General features: G+C 35.1%; 1 protein-coding gene across 1 annotated transcript in view; it reads right to left on the reverse strand.

Annotated features, from left to right (window-relative positions):
* LEKR1 (leucine, glutamate and lysine rich 1) overlaps nucleotides 1–22,961 on the reverse strand; it is a 186,476-nt gene that overhangs the window by 13,902 nt on the left and 149,613 nt on the right. Inside the window, exon 10 of the mRNA XM_029939996.1 lies at nucleotides 10,581–10,674. Coding sequence (XP_029795856.1) covers nucleotides 10,581–10,674 — 94 coding nt within the window. The remainder of the gene's footprint in view (nucleotides 1–10,580; nucleotides 10,675–22,961) is intronic.

The following is a 22,961-nucleotide window of genomic DNA, read 5'->3' on the forward strand; positions in this document are numbered from 1 at the left end:
GCTTCCATGAATTATGGAAAGAATAAGCAAGGGCTTTGGATTCAGATGGAATTGAGTTTAAATGCTGGCTCTAAATCCACCACTTTCTAGCTGTACAATCTTAAATCATGACTCTAACCTCTCCTGGTGGAGTTACAACTAGTTCCCTTGCGAATCATTATGAAGATTAAATGGGACAAAACATCTGTGTAAGGCTCTAGCATGAGCATAGCATTCAATAGTCAGTGAGGATTACTTCTTTGCTGTGACCTTTCAATCTCTATCACAGAATCTGCACCAAACCATTGTCTACCCGGTGTCTCAACACCACTAAAAACCATCACTCACTCCTTCTCAGCAAGCATTTCCATTTTCAGACAGCACTAAGCATTAGGCAGTTTTTCCTTTAGTTGAGCCAACATCTCTCTCTCTGTGGTTTTTAACCATTGGTTTTGGCTCTGCCTACTGGAGCAAGAGAAAGAACAAATCTGTGAGCACTGGAGTCATTCAGGCCTGGTCATTCATCTAGTGAGATTAGAGAATCCCATTGACAGGTTGGCTCTAGATTTACATTGTGCCATGATTATAAATTCTTAGAAGGAGTAAATGCCAGATAACTTGGAAGAAACTGTCAAATCTGACTTACTGTGACTCTGTGATTCAGACCACTATATGAGGAGGAGAGAGGTCAACATGAATTTCTCAAGAAAACACTGAAACCAGGGTACCAGGAAACAGAAAATTTGCTAAGGAAGTTTACACAAAGTCCCTTAAATTAATAAAATGCAGATAGAAGACTAGTCCTAGTGTGGGGTCAGTTGAGTTTATTGCACTGGATATAGGACTGAGCATTTCCTCTAAGGCAAAGCAATTATGTTTATACTCAATACAAGGAATTATTCTGGTTCTCTCAAAGTAAGTTTTTGGGTTGTTTGGGGAAAAGGATGCTAAGGGTCATTTAGGAACATGATAGAATTGCTCATTTGTGTTGTACTCACACTTTTAAAGACAAGGAAAGCCTCAGGGGCTCTTGGAAAAAAGAACAGATGTTTTTCTGGATTCCAGGTACTTATATCCACTTGCCTCCTGCTAGCCATTGAGATATACCAGAGGTGTCTCAAACTGTCTGAACCTTTAATAGAAACTTAATAGAACCATCTCCCTGCCTGTTTCTTCCCCAGTAGGGACACAGTAACCACAACCCATCTAGTTATTCAAGTCAGTAACTGGGACATCATTTTTACCTTTTGCACCTACTTGGACCAAGTCCTATTCACTTCCAAAAGATGCCCTGAATCCATTTCTTTTCATTTCCACTCCCAACACTCTAGTTCTGGCCACCATCACCTCTTCACTGGCTTCCCTACTGCCACTCCTGCCTCTCTAAAATCTGTGATATACACAACAGGGTGTTCTTTACAAAATATAAACTAGATTATTTTCCCTCTTAGTGGTTTCTCAATGCATTACTATAAAATCAAAACTCCTATACATGATCTTCTACTGAGCCACCACCAGCCCATGCGACACTTTTTTGTGAATTGACAAAGCACCCCTTCCTCAGAGGAACACAGCCTCACGCCGAGCAGAGCACTGGGTGAGCAGAGCACTGGCTGGATTCCAGCTCTCTTCTCTCGGCAAACCTGTACGACTGTACTGGGCACAAGGTGAACACTGTCTATGGCAGCCCTGGGCTTTTCCAACCTGACTTCCACTTTCCCCATTTGATCACAGCCCCATACTCCAATCACGCTACAATGGATGAGTCAAGAACACATGAAAGGAGGATGTCAAGTGCAGAACACTTGAAAAACCTGCAAGATGTAACTTTAAGAGTTAAGAGCCTACAAGATACCTTCATACTATTTTAAAAAACAATTAAATAAACATGTTTTGAGAAGCTCAAGAAAAATTTGTGCCGAGGTACTAAAATAGCAAGTGTTCAAAAAATTCCTTGTGTGGCTAATTGGTAGAGTTGAATGGTTATTTTAGGACAAAAAGACATCTTTCAGAATAAGGATTGACTGCTCAAATGAAGAGAACAAGAAGGTATACAGACTCGGTGGGACAGGACAAACTGTAAATTAGATGCAAGACTTTAGAAGGACTTTAAAAAATATATTTAAATTAATTATGGGGAAGAGGTCATTTAGGAAACCAGTAGAGTCCCTTGATGAGGATGGAACACAAAGTATTCAGGGAAGAAAAGAAGGTAGCTAGCTGGTGGGCTGAATGAGTAGAATGTTCTGCTCTGAGTCAAGTGGCAGGGAGCTCTTCTTGCTTCTGAACTATTCCTTGGAACGAACACTTACAGGGAGGGATGGGGCGGGGTGGGGGGAAGGAAGAGAGAAAAAGGAAGGAGGGGAAGAACGAGCATGAAGATAGGAAAGAGTGATTTTACTATTACTGATCTGATTTTTAGTTTGCACGACCAGAGCAAGAGAAGCACAGTGATGAGCTTCAGGCGGGATTTCTAAACATGTAAGGAAGCTACTAGGCCAGGCCGTCTGAAAGGGTTGACATGGTAGCACAGAGATGATACTGCTGGCTGCTTCATAATCTGAATAGTTTGAACAAAATGAGAAGCCCACAAACACAATGACTTTAAGCCAGTATATTGTCATTGAGAAGATGAATTCATGTCAAATATCATGTTTATGTTTTTTAAATGTTGATAGAAGCTGTTTAAAATATCCTAGATGAAAATAATAAATAAATAAATAAAATATCTTAGATGAAAGAATTTATGCTTATACAAAATAACTGAGCTTGGTGATGGTGCTTACATAAAATATAAACTATTTTATGTAATAACTAATAGTAATTTTAATAATCATGGAGAAATTCTGATTTCTAAAACAAAAGTATGAATAATATATGAGCTCAAGAAATACAGAGAGTTACACAAAGTAAAATAAACTGCTGTGTACACATTCTAGGTTTTAATTTTTCTGCTTTTTATTTATCCATTTCCGTTGTTAGTTCAAACTCTATCTCCTTGGTGAAGGCTTCCTGATGATTCCATTCAGAGTACGCTGTTTTTTTTAATTCCTTTTGTTTTTGTGTTGAAATGCATTATCAGTATTTTATAACACTGGTGTATAATACTAATGTGCAAAATACCATCTTTTCACTATTTTCCAAGTGAGTTATTTATAGTTGATTCTGAGATACTTTTCTGTCAATGGAGCCAAACAGCATATTGTAACATAATCACTCATTACTCACAATCCCTATAAAAGCAAGGAGACTTCAGATGCCAAAGTTAAAATTAGGTCATTTGTTTATATTTGCTGTATCTACATAATTTTTAAAACTATATTTCCTAAAAATAAATTTTACTGTTTTCTAAAAGTTAAAACAAATGCTGGTTGAAGACTAATAATTCAGATTATTTATGAACTGACTACTGAATAAATATATTATAAAGGTAGATGATTATTCAAATACCCAGACTTTGCAGTAAAAATATAATGCGAAGGAATCATACTATATATTGAAGTCCTCAGGAACTGTGTATACTCGGGATGAAAGGAGGGAATATTCTCTTAACACAAATACAAGGCAGGGTGGCCACCTATATTAGTTCATTTAATTCTTACAACATATAATAATAATAATGTAATAATTATTATTCTCACTAACTGGATTACAAAATAGGCTCTCGGAAGTTAAGTACCATCACCAAGATCATACAGCTACTACAAGGTAGACAGGTGTGCACACTTACTTATTTCTGGTAGACCCCATGGTTCAGCATGTTTCATTTTCCCACATGTCTCCCCACACATCGACACAGCATAGTGATTAGAGAATAAACTTGGTATTTATTTAGTTTCAAAATATTTGGTAATCTTTCCAGATAACCTTTTGCTAATAAATTCTAATTTAATTCCACTATGGTCAGAAAAAATACTTTGTATGTTTTGAATCCTTTTAAATTTATTGAGAGTTATTTATGCTCAAGAATATGATCTATTTTAATAAATGCCCCATGTACATTTGAGAAGAATGTGTATTCTGCTGTTAAGTGGTCTGTTTTAGAAATACCAAGTAGGTCATGTTTTTTAAAAGTGTTGTTCAATATATCTCTTAAAAATAAATAATTATAAAAATTATACTATTTTTATACTACATATCTTTGCTAATTTTCCAGATATTTTTATATCAATTATTATTTAGAGAGGACTATTACTGATATCTCTTATCTAATTGTGGATTTGTCTATTTCTCCTTGCTGGTCTATAAAATTTTGCCTAATTTTAAAATTAATTTTAATTTCATGTTAAAATTAATTTAAAAATTCTTAGGTGAATAAATATCTAGGATTATTATGTCCTATGAGCTCTTTAATATCAGGAAATGAACTTCATAATCCTTAAATATTCTAAATATTCTGATATCTTTGCTTTGAAATTTACTTTATAAATAATATATATATTAACATATATACATATACATAAATATAAATATAGTTCAAAACTTTATAAATATAATGCATATATTTACATACATACATATACATAAATATAAACATAATTCCTCTGCTTTCTTTTGATTTGTGTTAGCATATACTTTGTGTTATGCATCCTTTATTTTAACCTACTTGTTACAAAATTTCTTTATATTACAGTGTATTTTGTTGTAGGGAATGTTTAGTGGAGTCTTGCATTTTTACCAAATGTGACAATCCTGTCATTTAATGGGGATAGTTAGGCCAGGGCTCTGCAAACTATGGCCCACAGACTAAATTCAGCCATGCTCATTTATTTGCATATTGTCTGTGGCTGCTTTTAAGCAACAATGGGCAGAGCTGAGTGGTTACAACAGGATATGCCCCACAAAGCAAAGATATTTATTAACTTGTCCTTTATAGAAAAAGTTTGCTGACCCCCAGTTTAGATGATTTAAATTTCACTTCATAACTGATATGATTAGCTTTAATCTATCTTGATAAATGTTTTCTATTTGGACATCTCATCTTTTTTCCTTTTCCTTTTCTTTTTGTCTTCTGAATTAAGGTATTTTTTAAATTCAATTTTATTTCCTTTGCTGGCTTGTTAGCTATAATTCTTTTTGTACTTCTGTGGTTGCTTTAGAATTTATAGAATACATCTTTAACTTAATGCAGTATATCTTCTAGTGATTTATCATGTCATGTATTGAATAAGAATCTCACAATAGTATACTTCCATTTTTCCCTGTTTAGACATTGTGCTATTTTTGTAATGTATGTTGCTTCTACATATTATAAATCTCATATAAGGTTGTTAATATTTTTGTTTCAAAGTTAATTATATTTTAAAGAAATTCGTATGAATAAAAGACTCATATATTTATCCAGATTAGAAGGCCTCATCTGCAATTCATACTGTTTCTGACATACTACAGTCTTTTGTATGGATCCATATTTCTATGTGGTATGATTTTCTTCTGACTAAATGCCTTCTTTTAACATTTCTCATAGTGTGAGTGCACTAGAGATAATATTTACTCAGCTTTTTCATTTCTGAAAGAGTCTTTATTTCACCCTCATACTTGAAAGATACTTTCATTTTGTATGGATTCTAGATTAGCACCTCGTACCCCCAGTCCCCTCATTCTTTCAGTACTTTCAGTCCTGCCTTCTTCTTGCTTATATTGTCTTTGATGAAAACTCTGCTGTCATCTTTATCTTTATTCCTCTATTATTCTCTGGTTGTTTTAAAGATTTTCCTTTTATCACTATTTTTGAGCAATTAGATTATAATACTCCTTGTGCTGGAGGTTTGTTGAGCTTCTTGAATGTGTAGGTTTATAGTTTTCATTAAATCTTAAAAATTTTCAGCCATTATTTGTTGAAATTGTTTTCCTGTCCTTTCTTCTCTTTCTTGTCCTTTGTGTATTCCAACTATGAATATATTAATCCATTCAAATTTGTATTATAGCTCATTGAGTCTTCTATTTTTGTTTCATTTGGATAGTTTCAATTGCTGTGTCTTCAAGTTCATTAAACTTTTCTTCTGGAAGGATTAATTTGCTATTAATCTCATCTAGTGTACTTTTCATCTTAGATATTGTTCTTTTCATCTTTAGAAGTTCACTTTAGATCTTTTTTTATATCTTCCATATCTCTACTTAACCTGGTCAATTTTTCCTCTAGATTTTGGACAAATGGAATACAGTTATCATAACTGTTTTAATGTCCTTGTCTGCTAATTCTAATACCTGTGCCTTTCTAAGTCAGTTTTTATTAATTGATTTTTCTCTCGTTATGAATTATTCTCATTATGAGTTTTCCTGTTTGTTCGTTTTGTTTTCTTTGTTTTGAATGGCAATTTTTTATTGAATGCCAGGCATTATAAATTTTACCTTGTTAGATGCTGGATATTTCTCTATTCCTATTAATATTATTGAACTCTTATAGGATGCAGTTAAGTTTCTTGGAATCACCTTGAGTTCTTTAGTTCTTTCTTTGAAAATTTGCTAGGCAGGAACAGCTCAGCATTTAGTCTACAGCTAATTTTTCCATACTGCTGATACAAAACTCTTCTGAGAACTTTACCCAGTGCCCTGTAAATTATAAGTTTTCCAGTCTGGCCATGTGTGAGCATTTGGTATTCCTCTTTAGTCTTTTCATGGGTCTTTCTCTGTTTTTGAATAGTTTCCCTACACATATGCACTGACCATACATATACTTAATGGGAACTCTTTGTAGATCTCCAGCATTCTTACTGTGTGCAGCTCTCCCCCAAGAACACTACCCCTTGTGAATTCTAGCTACCTTGATCTCTCTGGTCTCCTTAACTCAAAGAATCTGCTAAACTCCCTAGATTCATACTTCCTGGGCTGTGGCCTTAAATTCCTTTCAAGGAACTATAAGTCTGGGCAATCACAGAACTCGCCTCATTTGTCTCTCGTGTGTAAGAATCACTGCCCTTCATTGTTTGATATCTAGTGTCTAGAAACCATTGTTTTCTACCTTTTCTCCAAAGGTTTACTTGTTAAGGAGGGAGGGTAAATCTGGTTCCTGCTAGTTCATCTAGGTCAAATGCAAAAGTTTTGGATTTTGTATTTAGTTCTCATCCCCAACACCTCCCCGCCAGGTCTGTATCTCCTGTTCTCATTTCCTGGCTATATAAACTTGGCAATTTACATAAATTCTCTGAGCCTTATTTTTTCCCATGTGCAAATGGGAATAATAATTTTATAATAATTAAAATTACATTTATGGAAAGCATTGCACAAGGCCTACCATATAGTAAACACCCTAATTAATGGAGACTATTTTTATTATCTTGATTAAAAGGTTTAAATCATATGATATTTGCAGGCTATTCCAGATCTAAAATGTGATGATTTCATTATTTCAATTTTTAAAATTACATGGTATAATTTTAAAAATTAAAGTGTGCTCTCAATATTGTTTTTAGTCATACATTTATTATGCATAAACAAAAATTGATATTTTTATGACAAGTTCATTCCTGTACATTTTGTTATTTTATAAGCTATGCTTTTAAATTTTATTAATAGTACACTAAAACACATTAGGAATTATTCAGCCATTTGGCTCTTCTATTTTGAAGAAGAACTTGATATTTTTTTGTTTTCCTCCCTTTGATGCTGGAATTGACTACTTCTTGAGGTAAACTACCCCTCTCCCCTGGGTTTTCATTATTAATCCAGTTGCTCAGCCAGGAGGTAAAGTTCTGCTGGTTTGTTTGTCATAACTATTGGGTTATATCAAGTTCTTCTTCAAAAAAGAAGAGTCAAATGGCTGAATAACTCCTAATGTGTTTTAGTGTACTATTGATGAAATTTAAAAGGATAGTTTATAAAATAACAAAATATACAGGGATAAACTTGTTATAGAATGTTGGGTTTTAAATGTTTTATGTATTTAAAATGAGGTCAATAGTAATACAATTCTAAAATGTTCCTAAATGTGATGATATCTTAGTAATTATCTAAGAAAATACTTGGTTGGAATTTGTTTGTTGTGCTACAAAGTAATAGTTATCACATGACTATCACTTAATGTCAGCACTCTGGCTGTGGGAAATTTCTTAATTACAAAAGTTTTAACTAAAAAGTAACAACACTGTGCACTTGGAACCAATTTTAAATGTTCAGTATACACATTAATTTGTTTTCCTCACATCAAAGGAATACTTGAAATAAACAAAAATCTGTGGCAATTGGTAAATATACAGTTATTTCAAAATGTGCCATCTTTGTTGCATAGCAACTATTGATTCTATTATGTGCTTTGTACATACTCTAAAATAATTAAGCACAGGCACAAATTGCTATCTCCTTTTTTTGAATGTTAAAAGCATTTATGAAGTTTATTCTAATATGTGTATTATATATTTGTAAAGGGAACATTTCATTCCTACACAAAGGCACAGTGACCCAAGAAATAGATGACAATGTCATAGTAGCAATTCTCCTTTCTCATGAGAGGACTTTTGGGGAACTTTTTATTCATAGTCTCAATAACTAACACAGCCAAGACATAATTATCATTCCTTGGCTTTATGGTCTGGATCTTGATTTACTGCTAAGCTAAATTATAAGATTTATTAACAAGAAGTCATGTCCTCTCAACAAAATGAAATGCCCATTTATACATAGAAAATGATACATGCCAAAATACATATATGATATAATTAATTTATTAGAATGATATCATGGTCTCAGTAAGAACTTAAAAAGTCTTACATAGGTTTATTTGCAGCATCAAATTAACAGCATGAAGCAAGATCATAATACTTTTATTTGATGAGATGCTAACACTAACTTGTTCTACTTGTGTTAGCACTGCATGGGCAGGGTACAGTAAGTAGCAGTATAAGAATAGATCATAAATGCAGATATTTCTCCAGGATATTGTATCTGAAAATCCTTCATGGGTTGTGACCATGGAGATAAAGAACTTCTATACAAACAAAGGCAGGAAATTTCACTCTATCAGTCTAAGAGGAGCTCAGGCATTTGAGGGAAGGAAAAAATCTGTTAATATCGATCCACATTAATTCTATCAGTGAGATTTCTGCATCAAAAGATGAGACATTTACAGTATCTCTTTATACATACTGCCATATTGCTCTCCAAAGGGTGGCTGTAACGTCGAGCCCATTAAAGAGTGAGTATGAAAGATTATCTTACCAGACATACCTCAATGCCAAAATCACTCTGTCAACTGGATGGGTAAAAAGTAATCTCTCAGTGATTTAATTTGCACTTTTTGGATTGTTGGCTGATCATCTTTTGTATTTTTAAATATAGATTGGTAAAGATGGAGGAAGTGAATACGAATAGATTAGCCAATTGAGTACCCCAAGGCTAATAAAGATTAGAGAAATGTGGGCTTTAGAGAAGAAGGAAAAGAAAAAGCCCATACTTCAAAATAAAATAAGAACAAGCCACTTAGTGAAATGTTAGTCCACATTCTCAAGTGTTAATTGTTGCCTCTGTGGAACTGTTGTCCTAGTGATCATTTCTCTCACAGCCTGAGTATGCTATCCCTGAGGGACAAGGGGAGCGAGACTGATTTGTAGAGGACCAGTCATGCCTGAGTATGGACAGCTGAGTAAAGTGAAATGAAATGAAATGAAAGTGAAAAATTTAGATCTGACAATATCTAAAGTGTTTGAGCTTGCTGGATGGTAGAGTGAAGAGTCCTGGTGGAGATGTGAGTTTGAATGTGGCCACTGCTTATTGCTTGAGGTTACAAGTTATAAGGTCTGGTCACCAGGGAGAAGAATCGGATATAACCAAACAGGTTGTCAGGACTTAAGTCAAGCAATTTGAATTTTAGTAACTAGCACTTGTACTAGATGCAAATTTACAATGTTATTAAAACACCAAGGACAAAGGCTAGTGCTAGGGACACGTATCAGACGGGCAAGAGAAAGAGTTGGGAAGGCTTCAGGACATTGCTCAGGATGAGGCCCAGGGATGAATCAAGGAGTATCAGAAGTTTATCACAGGGAGATCATGATTGTAGTCTCAATAACTAGAATTGTACATGGCCTGAGAAGGTAGGGACCAAAAATTTTTAGAATATCACTGGAATCCTCTAAAATTATTAAATCAATACATATTTATTACTGAGACTTTAAAAAATTTGAGGAAGTCCAAAGACAAAAATCAATGCATTTTTCAATCCTCTCAGAGAAAATATTTTCTTTATAAATAGTGAGCTAAATACTTACTCCTTTTACTTTGCCAAAAGTTCCTAACTGAGTAATCTTGTCATTTTCCATTCTCCTACATTATCTTCTTAAAAGCAGAGAAATTGTAAGATTCAATTAATATTCCCCTGCTTTTAAGGATGTAGTCCAGTGCAGATTCTGTCACTTTACAGGAAAAAGATAAATATTTAAAAATAAAAATTACACTTTCAAATTCTGCTCTTACCCTTTTATTTCCTATTACTTGTCTAATATTATGGGAAAGACACACATTATAAGCATATTTGGTCTAGAAAATTCCAGAAGAAATCAAAATTGTGCATAGAAAGAAAGATATCTGCAATAGTCTCTTGGCAAACACAGAATTTTGAAAAAGCTTATAAATAAGACACATGCTGATGAAAGTTACATTATCATTACCTTCTCTCTCCAGTTATCATCATTCAGCAGCTTCTGTCTAAGGGTTTCCTGCAGCTGCTCGATGCTTTTCTGATGTGAAATCAGCATGAATTCCCTGAAAACCATAAACCCAACAAATGAATCAAGACTCACCCTGACACCTTCCTAAAGTGCAGTTCATGGCTCAGAGAACAGTATTTCACAATTTAGTCTGTTTATTCTCTTTAACAACATAAATACTACTATTAGATACTATTTTAACCATTCACAGCAATTTACAAACACTGCATATGAGGTAAGTATTTTTTCAGTATGTTTCTCCTAACTTTTGCTTAATAAGTTATGTTATTACTTTTGCATGAAACAGTAACAACATATGTGGAGTCATAAATATAATAAAACATTACACATCATGGTTCCAATTTATGACTAAATTCTAACATGAGACAATATTTTGTTTCCTGAAAAAGGAAAATATGATAGGATATGCCATAAAATCAACATATGTTTATAGTTTTGGCTAGATTTATTTTTCTTTTACTTATCTCAAGTACTGATAGGAACAAACCAAATTAAGGAAAGGGTAATGTTTGAAATCTGTTATAGTATAAAACATTTTAAAATTGAAAAGAGAACAAAAAGAACATTTTAATATTTTAATCCATATATATAAGTGAATCTTTTAAAAAATGTATTTATTTTGAGAGAGAGGGTGTGTGAGTGAGTAGGGGAGGTGGCAGAGAGAGAAGGAGAGAGAGAATCCCAAGCCGGCTCCACCCTGTCAGCACAGAGCCCATTGCAGGGCTTGAACCCATGAACCATGACATCATGACCCAAGTGGAAACCAAGAGTCGTACACTTAACTGACTGAGCTACCCAGGGGCCCCCATATAAATGGATCTTAGGGCTTAGCTTGTAATCCTCTGGGTAGAAGTAAGTGCAAAAGATTCAAAAGAGCCTGCCTGCCTGCTTTCCTTTCTTCCTGTTTATTTATTCGTGAGAGAGAGAGAGAGAGAGCACGGGCAGAGGAGGCACAGAGAGAGAGAGAGAGAGAGACAGAACTCAAAGCAGGCTTTAGGCTCTGAGCTGTCAGCACAGGGCCCAATGTGGGGCTCAAACCCATGAATGAGACCGTTACCTGAGCCGAAGTTAGATGCTTAACTGACTGAGCCATCCAGGTGCCCCATAAGAGCATTTCACAGGGAGAGGCCCTGATTAAGTCTTTGAATATCACAAGCAGTGGCAAAACTGCACTTGTTGATTAGGGTTCCTTCCCTTCTCTAAAATCACCATGGCCTTCCTTAGTTTCTGTGCAGGTGATTCTTCTACATTGCTTATTCCTCTTGCTAATCTTTCTGTTTTCCATCATCACCCTGTTCCTTTTAGTTCTGACTCCTTTCTCAAAACTGTGACTTTCATTTATTACTACCTGTTGGACATCTCCACCCTAATCACCCATTAACACCAGATACATCCAAACGAACAAATACACCATCACCTGCTCCAATCTTGCCTTTCCTTTTGACATCTGAAAGTCTTCAAGAGTCCAAACCTTTGGTTTGAAATCTCTGAGTTATTTATAACTCTTGATTCTCCATATTCTACTACATCAGTTCAATACCAGATTTTATATTTTACTTCCTGAGTGCACCTTAAACTATTTCCTCTCTTCCTTTCCCACTACAAACTGCCTTGTTAAGGTTCTTAAGGTTCTTGACTTTGTCTCTCACCTATAATATTATTATAGACCCTCAGTCTATTTCTTGCTTTCTTTTCTAGTCTCATCCTTATATTATTAAATGCTTTTTACCATAATAAAAATAGTGCCTACATTTCTAGGCTAGAAAATTTTAAGGACATAGGCATAAGAAGACATGTTTGACTTGGAAACGAGGATTATCCATATCATTTAAGGGAAACAGATTTAAAAAAAAAAAAACTCCCCAGACTTCTCTTTCCAGAAGTATGTTGGACTAGGTACCTTGACAACTTTCCTACTGAAAATAAGTAAATGTTTTTTGGGGGGAGGGGCACAAGTGAGTGAGGGGGCAGAGAGAAAGAATTTCATGAGAGGCAGAGGGAGAATCCCACAAGGGGCAGGAGTGGAGAGAGAGAAAGAGAAAGATAGAGAGGGAAAGAGGGAGAAAGAGAAACAGGGTTCACCTGAAGTGGGCTTATGCTCACCCAAAGTGGGGCTTGTGTTCATCTAAAGCAACATTAGTTCTGAAGCAGGGCCTGAGCTCACCCGATGCAGGACTCAAACTCACAAACTGTGAGATCATGACCTGAGCTGAAGTCAGATGCATAACTGACTGAGCCACCCAGGCGCCCAAGTAAATTTTTTTTAACATATTAAAAAAAATCTTTAAATTCATCAGTGAGTTGGACAAAATGTGAGAAAAATGCAGAGAACAAAACTCAAGTGAAAGAACAGAAGGATATGAGTGGAAACCTATTGAAGTATGAATAAACTGTAATTATTGACAGTTAGTTAAATGTATTACACCAATGTTAATTTTTTAGTTTTTACAGATGTGTCATGGTTATAAAAAGTGAGCCAAAGAGAAACATAAGCTCTCTGTACTGTCATTGTAACTTTTCTGTTAATATACAATTATTCCAAACTAAACCTTAAAAAAGTGAAGTTAAAGGAAGAAACCCCTACTTTAAGTAGAGCATTGAAACCAACTCTCACCTTAAAGGCACTTTCCAAATTTGATGAACTTCAGCTTTAAATTTCACAGCCATGAAGGTCTCAAGAGAGAGGGAGTCTACTAGGAAACTCACCTGCATAAAGCTGCATCTGAAAGGGCTGCATATGTGATATATGCGTGAAATTCACACCTAGCGTGTGTAAAATTCAAATAATATCTCTCAAGGTAGAAAAGGAAAATTAATGGTTTTGAATTTAGGTGCTAGATAGAGGGAAAATATAAATCTCTCACAAGAATTTGTAAACACAAACTAACCTTAATGCAGGTTTGTATTGTGAATTCACACTACCTGAGTGGTTCAAAGAGCTTCAAGTTGAAAAGATATTTTAAAGTAGTAAAAGGTTAACTTTGCCTCCAGATGCTTGGTAGGAAAAACACTGATATTTTGGGGGAAAATCTATCTTCAATCTGGGACTCAAAGATTTTCTATAGATAAAGAGTCAAAATCTCTCAGATCATAATTTAAAAGAATCACAAAACTATAAAAGAAAAAAAAACCAGTAAGAGAAAGAATGAGAAAACACAAATTACAGTAAAATCAAACTTGTACTTTCTAAAGTACTGGATTTTCAGATATAGAATACAAAATCAGATGTTCAAAGAATAAAGGATTGATTTAAATGATTAATGAAATATGAAAAAAGAGCCCAATCAAACTTGCAGAAATTAAAAATCTAATAGTCAAAATGAAAAACAGTGGGTGGTCCTGTAGCAGATTATTCACAGCTAAATGAAGTAATAAACTAAAAGGGAGATTTAAAGAAATTATGTAGAGTGCAGTACAGGAAGTGGAAAATATAAAAGAGAAGTTGATACATGGTAGATAGAGTGAAAATATCTAATATATATCTATTCATTATTTCAGAAAGATTGAAAAGGGGGAAGCAATATTTGAGGGGAATATTCCAGATTGATGAAAAACACTAACTCATAAATCTAGGAAGCTCAATGGATTCCAAGCAAGATAAATAAAAAGAAATCTCCCATCTGGGCATCTGGTAGTGCATTTGAAGAACAACAAAGTTAAAGAGATCTTAAAAGAAGCTAGAGAAAAAAAACCATTATCTTCAAAGGAATCCAAACATATTGAAAGCTTATTCTCCAACACAAACAAAGGAAGTCAGACAGCAAAATAATATGTTCAAAATCTTATGAGAAAAGAACCACCAACTAAGGTTGGGTACCCAGCAAAGCTATCTTTCAGAATGAGACTGAAATAAAATATGCTCAGACAAATGAAATCAGAGTGTTTTCTATCAGCTGAAGGACCTTTAACTAAAGAACCCTCTAAAGAATATGCTTTGCAGGAAGAGATAAGATCTCAGAAGAAGGTGAGGCATGCAAGAAAAAAATGGTAAGCAAAGAAACCTGCAAGCACAGTGCAGAGAGGACTTCTTGGGCATGTGATTGGGACAGTCCAAAAGGGCCCAATTTCAGAAGGAGGTCCTGTGCTTCATATTTAATGTTTTATGGTCACCATCAAAATATTCTTAATAATTTTATCTTTTCAAAATGTTTTGGGGCGCCTGGGTGGCTCAGTCGGTTAGGTCTCCGACTTCAGCTCAGGTCAGATCTCACGTTCATGGGTTCGAGCCCTGCATAGGGCTCTGTGCTGACAGCTAGCTCAGAGCCTGGAGCCTGCTTCCGGTTCTGTGTCTCCTTCTCTCTCTGCCCCTCCCCCTCTCATGCTCTGTCTCTGTCTGTATCAAAAATAAATAAAACATTTAAAAAAAGATGCTAAAGATTCATAGCTTTAAAAAAAAATAAAATGTTTTTATTTGTTCTTGAGAGAGAGAGAGAAAGAGAGAAACATCCTGAGTAGGGGAGCTTCAGAGAGAGGGGGAGACAGAATCCGAACACAGGCTCCAGGCTCTGAGCTGTCAGCACAGAGCCCTACACGGGGCTCAAATCCACCAACCGCGGAATCATGACCTGAGCCGAAGCCGGATGCTCAACCGACTGAGCCTCCCAGGTGCCCCTATAATTTTATCTTTAAATTTGTGTTTTATGTGAGGTCTGATGGGACAACTAGGCATGTACCAAGGTCACATATAGTCCTACCTCCTGCCATTTCCCTGCCTCTCCGGGATGGTTCTCCAGTCCCTCCTTCTTGCCCAGAAATCTACTGCTTGCCTCTGCTTTGGGTGTGGGGCCAGCACTGGTATGGGGAGGGTGGGGGCTGGGCATGTGCGCCCCAGGGTATAGGGCACTCGTGAAAACCTGCATCTACTCCATGATTTCCCCCTGCCCAAGGGAGCACAGCATTCAATAGTCATCAAGAAAATACCGTGTCAGGTTGAAAGACTGTGAAGGCAGGGACAAAGCTTCTTTGTAGCTTTCTGAACACGGAGCCCCACATTTTCATTTTGTGCTGGGCCCTGAAAATTATGTAGCCAGCCCTGCACGCAGGTAATTGTAAGCAAATATCTGTATAAGATAATAGTTTTGAGTATGTATAGTTAGTGGGGGTAACAAAATGATAGAATTAAAACACTAGACAAAACTGTATACTGTATATCAGGATTGCAACAATCAGAACCCAAGTGTTCTTTGGTCCTTGCATGATTCAAGAAGAGTTTGAGATATTAATTTTAGACTTTACTAAGTACGCATGGTAAAATTTCAAGAGTAACCACTAAAAGAAAAGAAATAGAATATACCATCAGATGAAAAGCACAAAGGAAAAAAACATCCAACAATACTCCTCCACTCAAAGGCCCCAAAGATAGAAACAATGCAGAAAAAGAGGGGAAAAAATTAAAGTTTAAAGTAACAATTGTGGGGGGCCTGGGTGGCTCAGTCGGTTAAGGGTTCAATTTCGGCTCAGGTCATGATCTCATAGTTAGTGGGTTCGAGCCCCGCTTTGGGCTCCGTGCTGACAGCTAGCTCAAAGCCTGGAGCCTGCTTTGGATTCTGTATCTCCCTCTCTCTCGGACCCTCCCCTGCTTACACTGTCTCTCTCTGTCTCTCAAAAATAAATAAAAAACATTTAAAAAAATTAAAAAAAATAAAGTAACAATTGTGGTAATGGTAAATAAATTCATGAGTTAAAAAAGAGAAACAGGTTTGATCAACAAACAAACCTGAACCATATGTTCTTTATAAGAGGCATTCCTAAAACACAAGGACATGGAAATATTTCATTATTATTATTATTATTATTTTGGTTGTTTTGGAAAAGGTGTAAAAGAGAAATATTAAAAGGAAAGAAGTATGCAACTATGATATCAGACAAAGTAAACTTTAAGACAAGATCATTCTGGGCTTATAATAATAACAGGTTAATGCACTATAAATAGTCTAAATTTATATGCACCTGTTAAAATAACCTCAAAATATATAAAGCAAAATTTATAGAACTATAAGGAGAAATGGTCAAATCCATACTATAATGGTAAATTTCAATACAGGTCCGTCGAACTGTAAGTCTGTCTTTGGGACTACCATATAAGGTCACGGAAATGTACACCACACAACTCCAGGCTATTACATGAGTGGCCCTCCTGTAATGTGTAATGCAGCAACCCAAGGTCAAGCAGAAAAATCATTCAATAAAAACAGAGGATTTTAACAATGCAAATATGATTGGTTCAAGATATATATATATATATAAACCTGTACCCAATTAGTAGAAAAACACACAATTATTTTCCAGCTCACATGGAATTGATTATATCCTATGCCAGAAAGTAAATTTCAGCAAATTTTAAACAATTGCTTCCCAATTAACCTGATATAGTCCAATATGGTAGCCACTTGCCAGATGTAGCTTCTAAGCACTTAAAGTGTAACTGGTTCAAATTAGGATGTGCCTAAATTTAAAATGCATGCCAGATTTGAAATCTATGATATCTCTGATAATTTTTAAAGATAATTATATATTTAAATGATCATTTGGATATATTGAGTTAAGTAAAATATATTATGATAGATTTTTACCTGTCTCTCTTTTAATGTAGCAATTAAAAAGCTTTAAATTACATATGTGGCTCACTTTCTACTACTGGACAGCACTGTTACAATCCATATTCTCAGAAAACAAACCTCCATAACAATATATATGTAAAATATCTCCATGTATTTGGCAATTAAAAAATGTATTTATGAATAACTCATGGGTCAAGTAAAAAAATCAACTGATATTTAAAAACACTTAGAATTGGACAATAATGAAATTGCTATATATAAGAACTTACAGAATACAGATAAAGCTGAAAGGATAAATCAATTGTGGTATACTTTAGAATACAGATGAAGAAATAAATGCTTTTCCTACAGGCACATAAAACGATGCTCAACATCACTCATCATCAGGGAAACTCAAAACCACGCTGAGATACCACCTCACGCCGGTCAGAGTGGCTAAAATGAACAAAGCAAGAGACTATAGATGCTGGTGAGGGTGAGGAGAGACGGGCACCCTCCTACACTGTTGGTGGCAATGTAAACTGGTGCAGCCGCTCTGGAAAACAGTGTGGAGGTTCCTCAAAAAACTATCAGTAGAACTGATATATACACACAACAGAGTACTACATGGCAATGAGAAAGAATGAAATATGGCCATTTGTAGCAAGGTGGATGGACCTCAAGGGTGTCATGCTGAGCAAAATAAGTCAGGCAGAGAAGGACAGATACCATATGTTTGCACTCATAAGTCTAACAGGAGAACAGGAGAAACCTAAATGAGGACCAGGGGGAGGGGAAGAGGGAAAGAGAGTTGGGGAGAGAGAGGGGGACACAAAACCTGAGAGACTATTGAATACTGAAAACGGAACCGAGGGTTGAAGGGGGAGAGGGAGGGGGGGAAAAGGTGGTGGTGATGGAGGGCACTTGTGGGGAAGAGCACTGGGTGTTGTATGGAAACCAATTTGACAATAAACTATTAAAAAAAAAGAAATGAATGCTTTTCAACTACATGCACCATAATGGACTAATCCTAGAAACATAATCTTGAGCATAAAGAAAAAAAATCATTGGATAATACATACAGTATGATTTTATTTCTATGAAGATAAAATGTTTGCAAAGTCTAACTTTTTTGAGGATTATAAACATACCAGGTACTTCATAAAATTATAAAGTAAAGCAAAGAAATGTCAGGTTTTATCTGTAGGTTTTTATAGATGCTCTTTATCTGTTTGGGAAAGTTCCCTTCTATGCCTAGTTTGCTGAGAACCACAAAACACAAGTTGATGTTTTCCTCTGGGGAATGGGGCACTGTGGTAGAACTGGGGAGAAGCACAAAGGGACTTCAAAGCTAGCGGTCAGGTTCTTTTTCCTAACCTGTGAGTGACTGAGACATAGATGTTCATTGTATTGTACTTCTTTATAATTTACACCAATGTTAACCTTCTTGGTAAGCTACTCGATATTTATAAAAACACAATTAGTGATAAAGCCTGAACACAGAGTAGACTCAGTATGTGAAGGAAAAGGAATCAAAGGGGAAGACTAAGGTGAAGGAGTGGCCAGTGACTAGCAGGGTAAGGTTTTCTATCAGCTATGCCCACTAGGGACAAGGAAGGGACAGAGGTAAATTAGGAAGGCAGGATCCCTGTCCCAACGGTGCTCAAAATCCAGTGCTGTAAAAGGATGATTTATCTTTCAAAGTGTTAGGTGCACCCAGCAGGTTCTGATGCTTAGCAGTCTCTAAGCTGAAGAAAAGGAAGCAAAGCAGAAGAAACAAAGAATTCGGACAGCAAAGGATTACATTTAAAAGCTTATTTGTGGCTTTCTTTCAAATATTTGGCCATTCCTGTCTCCCGTGCAGACTCATCTTACTGTAGTTCTCATTTAAATATTTGTGTTCCTCAGCATTTTTTTCCTGTCTATTCTTTCTCTAGGTGATCTTATCCATTCCTATGCTAGAAATGCAGTCTAGATGCTGACAATTCCCAAATTTTATCTCTTGCTCAGATCTAGTCTCTGAGCATCTGACTCATGAATCCAACTCACCACCTGACTGCTCTACTTTTATATTTCAGAGCCATCTCAAACATAACCTATCGTAGCTCAGAGGCTAAAAGTACGAGAGCATATTGTTTGCTCATGCTGCGTCATCTGCTGCTCTGCTCCACAGGTTTTGTTCTGGGATATCGCACAGGAGCAACTCTTAACCCCAGAATGCTATTTTTCATGGCCGATGGAAAAGAAAAATCTCCCAACATTGGATTTGTGAAGTTTTCTACTCAGAATTGGTGCATTCTCTCACATTTCAGTGGCAAGAACAAGTCAAGTGTCCAAGTCTGAGGGCAGTCAGGCATGGACAGTATAGACCTCTCACTGGGAGGTGCGCACCAGGTAGAGCCCATCACAAGTCTGAAAGCCCCCTGGAAGCTACTGTGAGGATCTCTGCTCTGGAGATGGGTGATATCCCTTCTTAGATCCCCTCATTTTTATTGCTGAGTAGTATTTTATTGTATGAATACACCACAATTTTAGATTTTGAATTTAGATCTATGATATATTTTGAATATGTATATATACATATATTTCACAGTATGAATCAAAGTTCATTTTTTGTACATGTATATACAATTGTTCCAGCACCAATTGTTCAAAATACTCCATCCTTTCTCCAATGAACTGTTTTGGTAGCCATGTAGAAAACTAAGCATATATGTGTGTGCCTATTTCTGGATTCTCTATTCTGTTCCACTGATCTATTTGTCTCTCTTGAGGCTAATACCGCACTGTCTTAAATATTTATAGCTTTATAAGAAGTCTTGAAGTTAGGTACTGACTTTGATCTTTTGACTATTGGGTTTTTTCAAAGTTGCTTTGGTTATTCCATGTGAATATTGGTGCATTTCCATGTGAATTTTAGAATTAGCTTGTTAATTTCTACAAAAAATTCTGGTGTTTTTATTGTGATTGCATTGAGTCTATAAATTAATTTGGTAATAACTATTCTCTTAATGGTATTGAGTTCCATGAACATTATAGACCTCTCCATTTATTTAGGTGCTCTTTAATTTCCCTCAGCAATGTTTGTAGTTTTCAGTGTATAGGTCTTGCCCATCTCTTGCTGGATTCGTTCCTAAGTATTTCATGTTTTTGAATTATTTTTGTAGATATTGCTTTTAATTTCAATTGTTATTTGCAAACATATGGAAATTAACTTGACTTGGGTGTTTATATCTTTTTTCTTGCAACCTTAGTAAACTCACTTACTACTTCTAGTAACTTCTTTTGCAGATTTCATAGTTTTCTTTTATGTAAGTGAGCATGTCATCTGTGAATAAGGACAGTTTTATTTCTTCCTTTTCAGTCTGATGTCTTTTTTTCCTTACCTAATCATACTGACTAGAACCTTCAGCACAATGTTGAATAGAAGTGCTAACAGTAGATTTTTTTCTTAATCTTGATCTTAAGAAGAGAGCATTTAGTCTTTCACCATTAAGTGTGATGTTATCTGTAGGTTTTGTAGATGCCTTGTATCACTTTGCTCAGATTTTAAAAAACTGGGAATAAATGTATTGTCAATTTTTTCTTATACTGGCATAATCATATAGTTTTTCTTTTTTAGTGTAATATATTAAATAACACTGACTGATTTTTGGATGTTAAACCAATCTTGAATTCCTGGAATAATCCCCACTTACCCACAATTTATTTCCTTTTTAATAGGTTTATAGATTAAATGTACTAAAATTTTATTTAGAATTTTTGCATTTATGCTCATGAAAAATATTGGCTTATTAGTTTTCCTGTAATGGTTTTTTTTTAAATAATTTTTTATTTATTTTTTATACAGAGAGAGACAGAGCATGAGAGGGGGAGGGGCAGAGAGAGGAGGAGACACAGAACCGGAAGCAGGCTCCAGGCTCTGAGCTAGCGGTCAGCACGGAGCCTGATGCGGGGCTCGAACCCATGAACGTGAGATCTGACCTGAGCTGATGTCGGAGGCTTAACCAACTGAGCCACCCAGGCGCCCCCCTGTAATGTTTTTGTTAGGTTTCATTATCAGGGTAATATTGGCCTCATAAAATAAATTAAGAACTATTCTTTCCTCTTCAATTTTCTGGAAAAGTTTAGGTAGCAGTAGTATTATTTCTTCATTAAATGCTTGGTAAAATTCACCAATGAAACGTTCTGGGTTAGAAGTTTTCTTTGTGGGAAAATTTTAAACCATAAATTCAGATGATCTATTTCTTCTTCAGTGAACATTGGTAGTTTATGTTTAAAAGGATTCTTCTGTTTATCAGAGTTGTCAAAAGTAGTGGCATAAAGTTGTTCCTAATACTCTTTTATTATTATATTAATATATGAAGTATATATAGTAATGTTGCCTCTCTCATCCCTCATACTGGTAAATTCTGTATTTTTCCTGATCAATCTAGGTTGAGATTTATTAAGTTTATTGATCTCAAAGGAACTGAGTTTTTATATTCTATATTGTTTTTGTTTTCTGTGTTATTGATTTCTGCTCTGATCTTTATTATTTAACTTTCTTATTTTGAGTTTTGTTTGCTCTTCTTTTTCTAGTTTCTTAGGTGGGAGTTGAGACCTTTTTTTTCCTTTTTTCACATTTATTGCTATAAATTTACTCCCCAAAGTTTTGATTTAGTGACATCCTACAAATTTTGATATTTCCATTTAGTTTAAAATGCTTTGTAATTTCCCTTTTGATATTTTCTTTTCCTATGTCTTATTTAGAATTGTGGTACAAAGTGTACAAATATTGGGGGGATTTTCCAGATAATTTTCTGTTCTGTCTTTCTTTTGGGGGGGGGAGAGAGGAGGGCAGAGATGGAGAGGGAGAATTCCAGCTCAGCATGGAGCTGGATGCAGGATTGATCTCAGGGACTCCAGATCATGACCTGAGATATTGAGAGTCAGATGCTTAAGGGACTGAGTTACCCAGGCACCCTTTGTTATTTATTTCTAAGTTAACTACATTGTGACCAGAGAACACACTCTGCATGATTTCTTTTAAATTTCTTTAGTTTTGCTTCATAGCCCAATCATATGATCTATCTTGGTGAATATCTGTATGACTTTGGGGGAAAAATGTATATCCTGCTATTGTTGGGTGGGATGTTATATAAATGTCAATTAGGTTAAGTTGATTGAAAAGTTTAAGTATTCTGTAGCCTTACTGATTTTCCTACTTGTTTTATCTATTATTGTGAGAGGCTATTAGAATCTCTAACAGTAATTGTGAATTTGTCTATTCCTCAGTTCTATCAGTTTTTGCTGCATGTATTTTTAAACAGTTGTTAAATGCATAAACATTTAGTATTGTTATGGCCTCCTGATTAATTAACTTACTATTATGAAATGAATTTCTTTATTCCTAGTAATATTCTTTGTTCTAAAATCTACTTTATATGATATTAATAGCATTCAGTTTTCTTTATTTTTTTGAATTTTTTAAAAAAATTTATTTTATTATTTTTACTTTATAAAGTTTCATATTTTTTTAACATATGCAATTATTTTCCATCATTTACAATACAGTAGTTACAATGACACTCCAAACAGAAAAGCAAAGTAAAAAATCAAAACACCAACTTCTGTTTCATGTAATGATGTGAGTTCTCTGTGTGCAATCTTTCATTTATGCATGTGAGAGGGTTTTCTTTTCTTAATATTTTTACATTGTAGTACTTGTTTTCCTTGTTGGGATGTTTGCTTATTTAATACATTCCATCAAGGACAGAAATTACATGCTGTTTTTTTTTTC

The sequence above is a fragment of the Suricata suricatta genome, chromosome 5 (genome assembly GCF_006229205.1).
Source record: "Suricata suricatta isolate VVHF042 chromosome 5, meerkat_22Aug2017_6uvM2_HiC, whole genome shotgun sequence".
NCBI classification, from domain to species: domain Eukaryota; kingdom Metazoa; phylum Chordata; class Mammalia; order Carnivora; family Herpestidae; genus Suricata; species Suricata suricatta.